General features: G+C 35.5%; 1 protein-coding gene across 1 annotated transcript in view; it reads left to right on the forward strand.

The window, feature by feature from the left end:
• The window catches only part of LOC137405696 (NEDD4 family-interacting protein 1-like), a 39,016-nt gene extending 22,834 nt beyond the window's left edge, over positions 1 to 16,182 (forward strand). Inside the window, exons 7-8 of the mRNA XM_068092051.1 lie at positions 4,159 to 4,282; positions 15,837 to 16,182. Coding sequence (XP_067948152.1) covers positions 4,159 to 4,262 — 104 coding nt within the window. The 3' untranslated portion in view covers positions 4,263 to 4,282; positions 15,837 to 16,182. The remainder of the gene's footprint in view (positions 1 to 4,158; positions 4,283 to 15,836) is intronic.
• Positions 16,183 to 16,821: the final 639 nt, after the last annotated feature.

The raw sequence follows: 16,821 nt of genomic DNA on the forward strand, positions 1-16,821 counted from the left end.
TCATAATTTACAAGTCTTAACATATAATTGGAAATCAATACAGTCAGAAACTACCTTATATTCACCTTAGATTGAACATATCTGAAGGAGTGAGGATCAATGCAAATGCATGTATAATGTTAGAGTTATAAATATAGAGTTTTACGCATAGAGTTATACACATAGAGTTATACGCATAGAGTTATACGCATAGAGTTATACGCATAGAGTTATACGCATAGAGTTTTACGCATAGAGTTATACGCATAGAGTTATACGCATAGAGTTATACGCATAGAGTTATACGCATACAGTCCAACAAATTTCAGTCCAGTCAGTACAAACAAACAAATTTCACATTACAGTTATTTGGTATCAACAGGTTCACCATGTCTTACTCTGTTGTGTTATAGGTGCAAAATATGTGGAAAAGTGATTACAAGCTCTTAAAAGTTCAAAAAACGAACAGTTAAAAAAACTGCCGTGGGTTGGAATCCTTTTATTTTGATGACGTGCTCAACTCGCCATGGTTATTGTTTTGACACGTGACGTTATCACGTGAAATTAAAGTCCAATAAAAGGCTCAATATAACACTTCTCATAGCACTAGTTTTATGACAAACACTTCGGGTTCTACCGGAAAGCCCTTATCAAATATAGATGCTCACTACTGGCCCTTATCAAATATAGATGCTCGCTACTGTACAGTTCCGTTTTAGCTTGGTATAATCATCTAGTCATAATCTGATCATGTGACCTGTACTTCCGGCCAAATTGTGCGAACAACTTCTGCAGCATTTTTCGACCATCACAGGTGACCGACAGGCTCCTTAAATTAATCAGAGGATGATATGCACCCCCTTGAGCTAAGGTTAAAAAACTGATTTGTGAGGCAAGGTTTTGAGATATCAGTGCTCAAAGTGACAGCATTACAATGATAATAAAATAGATGCGGAAGGACAATAGGCAATATTGAATGCATGAAGTATATTTGTGAAAATATTTCGATGAATGAAAATGCAAACAGAAGCGCATCGTGTTCAACTACGTCACATTTGAGCCGTTTTGAAAGCGATTCCAACCTACAACTGTTTTGTGTTGGCTGCGATTAACTGTTCGTTTTTGAGCTACTAAGAGCTTGTAATCACGTTTTCACATATTTTGCACCTACAACACAGCAGAGTAAGACATGGTGAACATTTTGATACCAAATAACTAATGTTCATTTTGTTTCAAGTCAGCCTTAAAAACCTCTTAACAGGGTTGGCTCGGTTTAAACCGGCCCGAAAAAACCGGTTTTTATGGTTTTTTCATTATTTTTTGTGAAAAACATGATATTTTAAGCGCCTAGCGGTTCATGTGCGGTAGAAATGCAATTATATGTAATTATCAGCTGTGGAAGTTTATTTTGGACACAGTAGTAAATTGATGACAGAGCTCAAGTTGAAACTACATGAAATCCTAGCACAACAATGAATTAGTGAATTTCATTTTCAATTGCTTTTATCAAGTGATATGATGATCTCTTTACTGATGAAATAGAAAAACCATGTGAAATATATACTAATCCAATCATCGTCTCTAATAATGAATGAATACTTTCTCAAGTTTGGCCAATGAGAAAGGATTACTTACAGTTAAAAATTAAAACAATAAAATCCTTTTGGGCAAAAGCTTTAAGTTTGCAAACTAATATTTCATTTATAGGGCACAAGCCAAAGTAGTTGGATTGTTAGAATTTAGTTTATCAAGTTTATTGTGTTTTGAAAAGTTAAAGTTGTGCCTCAAATTTCCAACATGCCTCGCAAACAGGATCCTGTTTGGCATTTTTTCATTCGAACTGCAAAAGGCAAAGGTTTTAAGGCAAAGCGTAATAGGTGTGCTGTAGTAACGCGAGGTTACGCAGATAAGCTTAAAGCTCACGTAGCAAAATGTCAAGCTGAAAACACCAATTTAGACAGTGATGCTAATATTCAGGTGATAGAAGTTGAGTTATCTGCCACTGCTCCAAACACTAGCAATGCATCTGCATTATGCTCTGCTCTACATTACCACATGACTAATCACTTGGATTAAAGTTCCTACTTATATGTAGAGCTGTATGTAAAATATTCACTTTATGTGATAAGATTTCTGCTCTGTATTTCATCGATCATGTTTGATTTAAGACTCATTCTGAAATTTCCATTTGTTTTCTCTCTTTTTTACCATAACAAGTACCACAGTACCATCTTTAATAGCTGATTCCACATATGTCTGTTCAATACTCAATCATGCAGCTATAGTAAGTGATGTTAATTAGACTTAAAACTGCAAAAAACCTTGTAAAATTATAAAAACCGTTTAAACCATAGAAACCGGTTCAAACAAAAAAAAACACGGTTTTTTCATAAAAACCGTGGTTTTTTCATAAAAACCGTGGTTTTTTCCAACCCTACTTCTTAATAATTTTCAATGCTAGATTATAGATAGGTCTTATTGGTTTTGTTGATCTCCTGCAGTTCTTTACATTGAAAAAACTCATAACTTACCACAAGTTGTTGGTTCACCAAAGGCCTCCAAATCGATGAACATTCATGAAAACCTCTGGATGAAGCCAAAAATTTATAGCTTAGCATGATCGACATAAAAGTTATCCGAGTTTCACTGTATATTCAAAATATATAAATACATATTTTATATATAAATCTATATAGATATTTCTTAGGAGTTTTAGAGATATTTATATAGAGATATTTTCATGTATAAATATATTATAATTAATTACAAACTTGACTGTACAAATACAATATTTTAAATACAAAAAATATTTTACAAACAATGAATGGAGTAAATATAAACAGTTTGGCCCATATGGCGGTTGTCTGGCAATAAAATTAAACTGATACTCTTGATAAGTAAATACTAGCTGTCATTGTGCTCTCTGACTAGTTATTTTAGTAATAGCAGCGCTATATCGCTGTCACTGTTTTGGGTAGATGTTAAAGGCGATTATTTCGCTACTACAAGGCTGGTAAGGAAGTTATTATCAGAACTCTCCTCGTGACTTACTATTGCAACGTTCTACTGGTTGGCCAAAAATTTGTAATTGTAAAGGTGTTCTTGTTCCTTTTTAAAAACATATATTCTCCTCGTTAGCAGCTGCGGTTACTTCTAGCTCAGATGCAAGACCTCCCTGAATGATTGGTGATCTTCTAGGAATGACATCCACCACCCTTGCAGTCGTTGTGCCTCCCCGTGTATGATGAAAAAGCTGCTTACTCTATTTATTTCACGGGGTAGATGACCAACCATTGCAAATGGGTCGTGCAAATGGGTTTAGTGCAAATGGGTCATGCAGATTATTGGGCTCCTCTCTCACACTAAAACGAATAACGAAGCGGTAGCGATGGAAAAAATATATATTTTGTTTTACCAAAGTAAAATTAAATTATTCATTTAGTAAATGGTTTTAAAAAAACTCATTACTCATTACCCACAAGTTGTTCGTTCATCAAAGGCTTCCAAAGCGATGAATAATCGTGAAAACCTCTGGACTCAGCAAAAAATTTATAGCTTAGCATGATCGACTCGTAGTTGTCGGCTAAATAGAAACCTGAACACGCGGTGGACGCATGTGAAGGGTTAACTCTATTGCTAGCCGCAATAGAGTTAATTCTTAATAGAGAGATATTGTGTTCATTCACGAATAAATTAGTCCGTGCATATGCATGAAAACAGCGATTTGCACGAAACATAACTCTGCGAATATTTTCATCCTGTAGGGTATCATTGCATCGCATGACAGTGTTCGCAGTTTTCAATTGTTGAACATTTATTGTTTGTTTATCGGTTGTTGCTAAGGACACCAATAAATATGCTCGATTCAGATCACAGAGATTTGCTTTATTCAAATCACGGTGTATTGCAACAGGTAATTGACTAGTGTACAGGTAACTTCAGGCCATGCCTAGAACTCTTGTACACATAAACAATAGACAACTACCTCGTCCGTTTCTTTCTATCTTTTTTCTTGTTATTGTCTATTAATCGTAGAATAGGTTGCTAGACCTTAGCAAGGGAAATTTGTTTGTGTCTCTTGTCTTTCAGATCTTGTTACATTCATTAAATGATACATGCACTTTTTCTCTTGAAGGATGCAAAGTGGGAGGAATATATCCTGTTTTCATTATATTTTAGGATTTCTCTGTTTCCTCCAAGGAATTGTGCACTACGTCAAGGCTAAGCGATGCGCCCGAGATTACAACTGGCTGAGGCAGCGATACCAGCCACAGCCATTCTAATTGGCTCAAGGAGTCATGTGGTAAGAACCATGCTCTTGTATAGACAATGTGAGAAATATTTGGGAGGGAGAACGTTGGATAGCTTGCATTTAGTTGGTATTTCATTCTAGTGTCACTAGGACAAGCTTAACAAAGCCGAGCCGTTAAACAATGATTATTCAAATTAATATCGGCTTGCACAGGATTCGAGTGTTATAATGGTTTATTCAATCATCTTCCGGGCAACAGACTAACTCTCCCAGTTATTCTTTAGCCATCAGCATCATTTTTACGCTTGCTCTTTGAACCCAGCCAGCGATAAATGTGAAGTCTAGTCAGCGCTCTAGCGAAAGCGGAACATGTCATCTAAGATTCTTGATGCTCGGCTTCTCATGTCTTCCATAGTCTATTGTTCTGTCGATTCATTATCGTTGCTGTCAAAACCTCTTACTCCCAATTAGACATGTTAGCTAATCTATCACCGGTATATCCTTCTGGCAGGCAACCCTGGTGACCTAAATTGACATCGCTTGTTTCTTTTGACGATCTATATCTCAGGAATAATAGATCAACGGGATGCAGTTACCCCCCAGTAGTAGTCATTGACAACTTGTTGTGAAGTAACTATCTATTTTCCACGGCATGGATTCCTAGATGCCCACTCATCAAACTTTTCCACCAAATGAAATTGTGATCAAATGTGACTAAGCAAACAAGGCTTCTTCTATACATCAGCATTTTAGTATGCAAGAATTGAGTACAATTGTTTACACTCTTTTTCACTTTCTGTAGGCAGCTAACTTCTACAATGATGTGTTTTACTTTTAAAAAACAAGGTTTTCACATTGCCATGATAATAAATAATATAAATATATGCATTTGTGTTTAGCGAGGTAATCAAGCGCTGGGTTTAAACTTTCTCTAGCACCTGCATGAGATATGGTCTGGTCGGTAGAACTCTGAGCTGGTAAAATCACTTGAGCTTATCTGTAGGCTTACAACTTGGAATCTTGTATGGTATGTAGCCTATGTGTAGATGAGATACTGAATGATATTTGGTGTGCCGATTATATCTAGTTCATTTAAATAAAGCTCAAATTAAATTTCACTCAAGATTAAAATTGCTAACACCGATTACTGTTAGTCTTTGAGATACAAATTACTTTAAAAAAGTGGTTGACGTTGCAAGTTGATTGCAATAAACAACTGAAGCAGGTTAACAACTATTAAGAATTATTGTTAGTTATTAGTTCGGTTTCATAAGACCTCTAACTGTATAAAACATACCTGTTATTACACTTTCAAAGAATGATGACCACCTGGTGACCTGGTGTTTTCCTGTTTTTTACTGAGAATATAATTTTAGCCAGCAAACTCTTGACCTAATTTTTACAAACCTGTAAGCGTCTCTCAACAGTTATGATCTAGGGTCTTATATTGGATTAATATCCTTGATTTCACTTCACTAGGTAAGGCCTCATGTTTTTCAAATGAGTAACTGTTATATTACTGAATTCGTTTGGCATTCTAACATGATGTGAACAGGAAATAAAAATATTTCATTTCTCAAAGCATAAACAATAAATATACACGCGGTGAAAAGATAATCTTCCGGAGTGACATACTTGTGAAACTATGAGCGAGTGAGCGTCTAACATATATGATTCAAGCATACCAGAATCTCTTCCTACTAAAACTATTCGAGATAGTTTAAACAACACTACACAGCTGTCGTCCGCTAATTGATTCAGTCAGATACAAAAAAGTTGGTAGTGCGTCGCCATATGTACTAGCTGGGGTATGGGTTCATTATATCGGCCGTTAAAGCAGCGACTATCACAACAGAGAGCGCATCGTAGCGATTGGGATAAAAGAGCGATTGTCATAACAAGAGCATCATCACAATGCTCGGCCTATTCTTGTTTAACCATTCTCTCAACATTTCAGGTGATATCTTTCACCAACATTCCTGAAACACTGACAACATCTGGAAACAAAAATATGTAGTGGCTGCTCATTGAAAAGAATTTCAAGCCAAATGGAATTAAAAATTGCTCTTTTTCCATATTCGCTCAACGGTTACATTTCAGCCAAGTCGTCTACCTACCGGTAACACACAAAAATATTTTGTTAAATCTAACAAATTATTCTTCAGTAAAAATATCAACCCAAAATGAATTAAAAATAATATGTAATTTGATTACCAACTTAATACACACATTATTTAATATTTAAAGAGAAGTTTTAAAACAAGAGAAAAAGACTATCGTTTTAAGGTTGCTTTAAATGATTGTCTTTAGTTGGTTTCAAAGTGAAAGAATCTACATGTCTGACAATAACTGTTGCCACTGCCAGCTCTCGATATTTTATTTTAATTTTTTTTAATTCATGCCAAAAGTGAGCTTGCAACTACAAATTTTTTTTTCATATTAAAATAAGGCCAACAATGTTATATTGAATGCATGTTTTCAATTTTTGATAATCATGAACGGGTATAAAAAAACGTACAGAGTGGGCTGGTGAATTCTTGTCCTCTATGAGTACGGTAGTAGATATGACTGCTTTGAGTGAGTGGGAAAACAAATTTTTTCTATCTATAGTAGCTCCTTCCTGCAGTTCATGGTCACTGAGGATCTAAGTGGGTGTAACCATTTGTGAATAAGATCACTAAAGGTTTCTCAACAGGTTTATATTGGTGTATTTATGATCCGCTGGCTCTGATGGGCTGGAGCAGGCTTATGTTTCTATTTCAGCTCTTGTCAAAACTTGGCTCATTATCAAAGATAGATTCTTCTTCGAGGGCCCAAATGAATATAATATTGCAGCAGAATGCACATTTCATATATTTAAATTTAAAAAAACAAACTATATTGAAATAATACCCTAATATAATATCCAATGAAATTACATGTTCAGAAATATTTTGGCTATAGTTATTTATTAGTCGCAAAGAAAACTATTGTGGTAGTATAACACAAACATATAGTTTTTAAAAACATGAAAAACAATAATATAAAAACAGTATAAAATATAGTAGTCACTTCTAGAAAATGCATATGTCAGCAATACCATTAGCCAATGAAGTTCGTCATTTTGAAGCTGCTTCCGATACCATCGACAGCTTGTGTTGAATGTTTTGTGCCTACATAGGTCTGAAATACTATCTCTATCCGAGATTTATAATGCAAAATTTGATCAATTTTAAAGTGCAACAGAAAAGATATGATCGTTATGAATAATAAACCAGTAAGAACAACTTGTTTCAGTTATATTTATCAAGATGGATACAGTTAACTAGAAAGAAACAAGTTTACATTAATAACGCAGTAAAATATTCATGATGGAAGCACTTGATGCTTCCTTCTCACACCATCAAGTTCACCAATAGAGTTACTCACCAAAAGAGTTACTCTGAATTGCACTAACTTAGTTTAATCTGTTTTTAACCCTTTCGCGGGCAGAGCGGCGTTTTTGTCGCTTTGTGATACGGCTGCTAATGGGCAGTGTGACGTTTTTGTCGATTCGGTAACGTATTTTATTATTGCAGTTTCTGGTTAGCTAAATGCCATTTTTTGTTTACTTTTTTTACCAATAGCAAGCTACGATATAGTAGTTTCGGTTAGCCTCAAAAATTGACTTCAAGGTTAAAAAAAACGATCGTTTTTAGCAGTGATGAATAAATAAACTTTCGAAAAAAATTAGAAAATTGTTCTAAATAATTTATCAACTTATCTTTTTCTTGGTTCGGTTTTAGCTTTTATTTACCGAATTTTTCAAGAGTTTGACTTTAGTTTACCATCATGGCGACTTCTAAAATAACCTCCCGAGATTATTCTAATAATGCAAGTACTAGTACCGAAATTACTAAGGATTCAGAGTTGACAGTGACTTTTTAGATTTAGTAGCAAGAGATGACAGTGAATCAGGTTTGGATTGTGATTGGAATGACTTTACATCTGGAAGTGACAGTGATGAAAAGGCTGGTAGCATTATTGATGAGGATGTGAGTAGGAGTGATGCCAGTGCCTGGAAGAATATAACCAACATAAACAGAGATAAATCTCCTACAATTCAGCAGTTTATAGCAGTGATAGGCCCAGTATTTACTCCAGTAGATGCTTAACCAGAAGAGTATTTTGAAAAGTTTTTTGCGCCTGTCAATCTAGGAAGTACATCTTTGTGGGAGCTCTTTGTTATACGAATAAGTACATGGTGCAAAGACTGTGATTTGGGCTTTTGTAAAGGAGAATGCTTTCGAAAATATCATCCGTAAATATGCAATTATTATGAAAAGCATATATTTTATGTTATACAATTTTATTTGTTTATAATATATATATGCCTATGGACATATACATGTATACATATGCACCTTTAAACATAAATATATGCACATAATAACACACAGAAAAGTGTATGAACCTTTCACAAAAAATTGATTTTTTGGAATATTAATTCGCCCATGGGAGTCTGATTTAGTTTTGAAAATTCGCCCGCGAAAGAGTTGAAGACTTGGAGGTAAGCAAAGGAATACAAGGTAGTTGCTACAGAAGATTGCACCCATAGTAAATACATGTGTGTTTCAGTTGCTTTCAGTTTTATGGCTTGGAATTCATCTTTCGTGTCATTGATCGCACAACTAGATGTCTTTACTAAAATATTTGTCGTCTTGATTAAATATGAATGAAATGAATCCAGAGGCCTTACCCTCTATCGGCATCAAATAACCTCTGCAGTCAAATAACCTCTGCAGTCATCTCCTTCTCATTGACCATCTCTCTCTTGTAAACAGGAATTGCAATGCAGGCAACTAGCGCGGCCAGAGGGCCGGAGTTAGGTCTCAGGTTGACGTTTGATTCTCTAGAACTCATCACATGCTTCGAGTCACATCGACATGAAGACCAGTTTCTTGGTCATTTAATTGTGTGAGGATTGGATAATTTTGTTATCACCATTTTAAAAGTTACCAGAAATAATAAGGCTATTTTTACCTGAATTATTTCTATGATTACTAATAATAGCAAAGGATTATTGAAAATAGCATTGAATGTGTAACCTTATAGAGTAATATATTACCTCGCAGATATTATTGGACAGCATACTCTCATCATATGTATTATTGGACAATACATGACTCGCAGGTACTACTCGACAATATAACCATAGGGATAGGTTATATTCAATAACCTATCCCTATAAGTTATTAAATATAACCTATAGGGATAGATTATTGGGATCATCATAAATAGTCGTAACATATGAAATATAGTGAAGAACACATAAGCTTAGATGATCAGCCTCTTTATTGACTAAAGCATTGCCCAATGCCCTAAACACTAGACATCGTTACCTTGGCCTCTTTGCATGGTATTTATTGCAACAAAATCATGAGCGAATCTCTAGTTTATTAGCTTTATAGGCAAGCTATTATATCTGACATGAGCAGATAATTTCCTCTTTATACTCGCCGTTGGAGTGTTTTAGCACTTCATATGTTTAAGCTAAGCATTATGTTAATCCAATTCTACATGCATATAATGGCATATTCATAAGCATGGTACGAATGATCATTAGTTACACGCTAGTCTCACGCGACTCCTCATTTCTCTACGTCTCCCTGTAATCTCGATGATGGGTTACAGCTTCTACAGATATGTTGTAGGAATGGCTACTATACTTGATTTTGTCACACTAGTCGATTCAAAGGAAAGCAATCAATGCCACGTAGACAAAGCAGTCATGCGGCAAATGTAGATGATGAACTGTTCGTTGACTTACGGTCAAGGCATAGCCAATAATCGTTGCCATAATACATCAGTTTCAAGGACGATATCGTAGATCTCATCCTATTATGCCGGAGAAAATCGATATCGATGGTATAAATTGTTTTAACATTATCTATGTGGTGTCATCTTCATCTCTACTGTCAAACTACAAGACTGACGTGATTCAGTTCGATTAGTGCAACGATAATATATGGTCGAACATGATGGCAAACCATTGGCGACGAAACCCAACACATTGACCATTCTTTGATGGACACATTTTCATGTCTCTTTCACCTGCACGTTACAGCAACATGTAAACTTGCAGTTGCATACATCGGGAATACATAGCCTCAATGTAGTATAGCGAAGTACACATGCTGAGCCCTCAGCACTCTGTCCTTTGAACTCCTGTTGTGTCTTCCGGTGTTCTGTTGTAATCTCTCTTTGTTTATCTCCAGTTGTGTTAATTGTTGACCAGTTAAAGCTGTTTACTAGAATGTGGTCAGGGATGCAGGGTTTTCTTGAGGATTAGCTTTAGTGATAGCAGCTGGATTTACCTTCCTTCAGTCTACGACCATCATCACCATGAAAGGTTTTGTCAACAAAGCCGTTTGTTTGCTTTTCCAGCCTAGTTAATCATGAGAAAGCGTGGCCGGTTGTATAACCTGTGTGTGACATATTTGTTAGGCGCTCATGTTTGCTCTTCATCTTGGAATATAATTGACATACATATGTGTTGAAGATTGGAACAGCGGTCATGTGGTATTCCGATTAACGTGTGGTGCAATCAACGCATATTCGTGTGGTTACTGTGACATACACTAGTGTTACATGCTACGAATTTTTGAGCTTCGAAGTTGTTCATAGTTTTGATCATAGGAATGAGGAGGACAAATTTACATGATACGCAGGAGTGGTCACACAACTCGCAATTATTCGTAGCTGACGAGTTTACATGATACGCAGGAGTGGTCACACAACTCCCAATTGTTCGTAGCTGACGAGTTTACATGATATGCAGAAGTGGTCACACAACTCGCAATTATTCGTAGCTGACGAGTTTACGTGCTACGAAGAAATTGTCAACGGGGCGCATAATTTATATCGCGGCTGACACTCCTAAAATGCGTCAAATGTCAATGTCAAAGCGTGTAAGAAATTTTTATTTTTAATTCAGAGTTGATATTTTTTAATTCAGAGATGGTATTTTTAAAACACGTGCATTAAAAATAGAGCTGCGTAGAGATGCTGTAAGGACGTCACTAATGAAGACGATTAAAATCCAACCTCCAATCGCAAAGATTTGTGCAATAATACGAATATCGATGTTTACATGATACGCAGTACTTCATTGTTGATACGATGTTTTCCAAAATACTCCCTTGTAACGGAGGTTTGAATCGCTTCGAAGATTTAAAGATTCAACGTTTCAAACCATTTACATGCTACGGAGATGAAAAATATGACAAAACTCCGAAGCATGTAACACTAGTGTTAGTCAGCTTGAGGCTATCGGCTGGAGGAATAGCGAGTATGCATAGTGTTTGTTGGATTTTATAGACTCATAGTAGTTTGCGTTATTTACGGTGCCAAACTTGTAATGCTTTTAGGAAAGACTAATCGCGTATGCATGGTAATAAAGTGCATTGTCACACAACCTGAGATCACTAAAAAAAACTCATGGATTCAAATGTTATTGTCTGATAGCTGTGTCAGCTCAGGCCTTATTAAGCTGGGGAGATGGTTTTACAGATTTAATACTGTTGTAGTTGTGGTAGTACTGAGTAATTGTGGTTGCATACAATTCGTAGCACCAGCAATAGTCCTTATTTAACTCAAACCACTGACCTACTGATCATATTGTAAGTCTGTCTCCTAACCACTGCTCCCTTGGCGCTCTACACAAGGGGTTCAGAAATGGCGAAATAAGCTTTCTGTTGAAAATGCGACAACTTGAACTGTTGTTGCTACAATCATATCATGACATGGAAAGACATCATATGTGTAGGCCTAGATGAGATTTCTTAGACTCAATTGCTGACATTGTAGTAATGATATATATCGTGGGAGATGTTGTGTTTTGCTCGTGTTGAGAGTGTTGACAGCCTTGAATTTGAGATCAGATAACAACCGGACATGGATTCTAATCAGTTGCTATGTGAAGTGGGATATTATGGTTTTTCAAGCATGACTTATCGCCTCAAGTAACCGCAGCCATGCCCATTTTTCATTGGCATAGTGCAAGTTCGCATTTCTCATACAGCTTTGTCTTTCATTGCCCATCACTTGGCTCACTTTTGCTAATATGAAAACCATGGAAACCAATACTCGCTTCATCAATTGACCTGATATGTTGAGCTGATTCCACTGGCATAATTTAAGTCGTGTAGTTCGGTGCTGCAAAAAGTAGCAATAACATTCCAATTTGATGGACGATGACTTCTTTTTTGTAAAAAACCGTGTCTTAAATCTCCTATAACTATAAAAAAAACTAATAAATCCATTTTAAAATACCAGCTTAATGTCCTATACACCAGAGATAGCTTTTTGACTTAGTAGTTTTGAGCGCTAAAGTGTAAGGTTGTTGAAACTGAGGCTACTAGTCTTATATTTTGACCAGACTAGCTATGAGTATGTCAGCTACTAGAAATCGGGTAAATCTGAATTATGGTCTAATGCGTGACTGTGATTTTATGAATTAAAATATTTGCGGTTGGTCATAATAAATGAAAAAATGACTCGTTACTATTTGTTGGCACATTAAGCCCTGGCTATAGCATTTTTTGGTGTTTTTTTCATTTACCACAGGAAATCTTTCTAGCATTTTAAAAATGTTTGTAAAACAAATTGTCAAGAAACCCGTCATGTATTAAGTAAAGGCAGAGGTTTACTTACAATTGCCTAAAAGATAAACTTACACAAATTTTTAGTAGATTTTATCAGAAAGTATCAATATTTTTCTATCAATTGAGATTGTTTTTGATGTTTTTGACGATTTCTCTGCCAGGATGTTTCAAGATTAAAATCGACAAATCTTCATCCGATTAAAACTCTCAGAAGAAAAATGAGTGCGAAATGTCGTCAATCGTTGTTGTTGTTTCGATAGCTGATATCGGCTTTTGCGTTGTAACATCGCAAAGTCGCAGCGTTACGCGTCTCTATTCTGCGGATCTCTTCGATAATCACACTTTCGCTTGACCTGTTGTTTTAACTGCGACCAAGGTTTATCAATTTTAATCTTGAAGCATCCTGACACTCAGATCACCTCAACAAAAAACAATCAATAATGGTAAAAACTACCGATTAACTCTGATAAAACTAACTAAAATTTTTGTAAGTTTATCTTTAACAGGGAAATGTTTGAGATTTTTTATGCAGTTGCTGCAGTACGTATTTGGCTTTACAACCAGTATTATTAACATACTATGGTCGAACAGTCTCAAAGCCGCACGATGTGAAAGGGAACAGGCAAGAGAAAATCAAAACTAGACTGTCAACCATGAAGAATGTTATAAAATGAGTTTAAACTTCATCTGGGTCTCTAAACCATGCGTAGGGTAGAGTAATTACAGAAACTTTGTCATTGATTATGACATTATTTTCACACGCTTACTAGTTTTTGACATGTATTTTGTTTACTTAGTTTAATTTATTGTATTTGTTTTAATGCTATGCGATTATGTTCAGAGTTCATTATTGAATTATCATGGGTGTTCAGCGTATTCTATTGTAAATACAGTGCACTCAAGTATTGCCAAGTCCCAATTATACAGTTTTTTTCACTTTATGATGTGAAACAAGACGTTTTTTGCCCTCGCTATTCAACATTTTGTTCGCCATACTATATCAACTGGAATTTATCTCGAAATTTAAATTCGGCAGTCTCTGCGCTGATTACGTCAGAATAACGAAGATGCCAATATGCTATTTACCAAGATCCATCCCACAATGCCTGAAAGAGACACGATGCTCGCTCTCTCTCAGCTCAGCATTCGTCGTGTGAACAGTGAAAAGTAAGCGAAAGTGAATACACGTACTAGCTCACGTCACTCCAAAAGTATATAAAATTTCAATTTTCCTTTTGATGGCCATTATATCGTCAAGTATGCGAGAGGCCGCTTTCAAGAACAGCATCGCATCTTTTGTAACTAGGTTAAAAAAGTTTTAATGAGGTTGGCTAAAAGTTATAGTGGAAACAAAACCGGAAACAGGTGTGAAAATTTTAGTCCGTGACAAAATAAAAGTTTAGTAAAATCAATAGTAAAACTTATCTTTAAGTGTGTGTGTGTGTGTTTAGTAAGCTGAATTCATTTAAGTTCAACTCAAATTTTATGTTATACGTCTGTCTCGAAGGTAGGAACTCCCTCTGGTACATGCTGCACATAGCACATTGTAATGTTACATTTTATTGCAGACCATAACAGCTAAAGATACACTAAATACACTAGAGCTAATGTAGGTGACTATAGCAGCTAACATACGATTTTGTAACTAATTGCTAAAATGTACTGTGTGTATATGAAATTTTGATGTTTTCACCAGGTGATGCTTGCATTAGATAGTTATTATCAGTTTCTATATACCTCTGTACAACATTTTCACCGTCCGATGCCAACACCAGAACGACTTAATGTCATATGGCGGGGCTGCACTGTATTGGATCCAGCAAACAACAGTTTCACCATCAAAGTAGATCTTGGAATGAATTAACTTCATAAAGATTTGACTTTATCATGCTGTCATCTGATTTCTCATACGTAGTGACACTCGCGTTATAATTCGCATATTTGAGGCAAATGACAATGCAATAGCAAAATAAATAGCAAATGAAATCCTGTCAGCGCCAGTTGTCCGAGTGTTGCTATGGTTACGATTTTTGATTTATGAAAAATCAAAGTATGCGCTTCTTTTTAACATCTATATCCCAAACTGTCATGAGCTCAACTCACCATTTGTCTGCACCTGTTCGTATCTGTCATTTTTCTAATAAGAAATTAATTAAATAGAAAAATCTTTTTATTACAATCTATGGCAGCTGTCAGAAATAAAGCTATGTGGGTTTTATGACAGCACTGTTGTGGGATGTTATGGTACAAAGCTGTTATCTTTAATAGAACATCAAATTATACAATAAAGCTATGCGCTATGTTCATACATTGATTTGAGAGTTGGATTTAACTCTCTTTTCGAACGTACATCAGTATATCAGTACACAACTATAATAGTACACCAGTATATTAGTACACTAGTATAGTAGTACACCAGTATATTAGTACACCAGTATATTAGTACACCAGTATATTAGTACATCAGTTTATTAGTGCACCAGTATATTAGTAAACCAGTATATTAATACACCAGTGTATTAGTACACCAGTATATTAGTACACTAGTATATTAGTACACCAGTATATTAGTACACCAGTATATTAGTACATCAGTATATTAGTACACCAGTATATTAGTACACCAGTATATTAGTACACCAGTATAGCAGTACACCAGTATATTAGTATACTGGTATATTAGTACACCAGTATATTAGTACACCAGTGTATTAGTACACCAGTATATTAGTACACTAGTATATTAGTACACCAGTATATCAGTACACCAGTATATCAGTACACCAGTGTAGTAGTATACCAGTATAGTAGTACACTAGTATATTAGTATACCAGTATATTAGTATACCACTATATTAGTACACCAGAATGTTAGTACACTAGTGTATAGTATACCAGAATATTAGTACACTAGTATATCAGTACACCAGTATATTAGTGCTCCAGTATTTAGTAAAAGAGTATCATTTGTTTTCTTTCAGCCTGATAACATCTCAAAGGTACAGACTATCAACTACAAGGTGAAGCATGGAGAAGCATATATGGCTAACTTTCGATCGTCTTTAGACTTTCAGAATAAATGGTTGAACTATTTAACTTGAATTATATTATCCTGATATTACTTGTGTTGTAACTTTATCAAATGGTTTGCTAAAAATTCTTAGATGGATCTGAATAACTCTTCCATACAATAGCTTATCCTCTATTCCAGAATGTTCATCAGTAAAATACTTATATAACACACATCACGCCTATAACTTCTGCTTCTTCATAAGTCATACTCAAACTACAATAAAATAAATGCAAGATTGCATAACTCGCATACAACACAGTTTTCCCATCATTTTAGAGAGGAGTGTTGGAGATCTTATGAAGGGCTTGTCATTGCTATTGTATAGTCCTATACTTTAATCGCACTCATAAAAACCTTTGAATAACAAGGTACATGAAGCAAAGGCATATTTATTACTCTATCAACAAGCCTGCCTTCTAGTACAACATCCTCAGCTTGCTGCATAATGACATAATATTATTTGGAAGCTTTTATGTTGGAGGGTGATGACAAATATGCATCTCGTTCTCTCTCTCTGGTCTTAATGCAATTGTCAACAACAAAAGTTGTAGATTTAAATTATATTGCTGCTGGTGCCTTAACAAGTTCTCAGCTTAATAATTTAAAAATTAGTTTGGTATACCACCGTTTACAAAACCTTTTGGAAGGCAGCCAGAGGATGCCTTATTTTCAAAAAGTTTGGAAAGTTGCGCAAAAGATGAAATTACACGAACATTAACGGCCTTGTTGGTTTTAATTGGAATCCTTTTTCAGCATGCTGTAAATGGCTTCAGTTTTAATGACTTAGCAGCATCCTGCACTCTCTGTTTGTCATGATGACAGCCACCGCTTCAGGCTCTTCCATTGTTATCCTGTGGCTAATGGTCCTGCTCGGCTTCACTCTAGTTTAGCAT

Source organism: Watersipora subatra, chromosome 10, assembly GCF_963576615.1.
Source record: "Watersipora subatra chromosome 10, tzWatSuba1.1, whole genome shotgun sequence".
Classification (NCBI taxonomy): Eukaryota; Metazoa; Bryozoa; class Gymnolaemata; order Cheilostomatida; family Watersiporidae; genus Watersipora; species Watersipora subatra.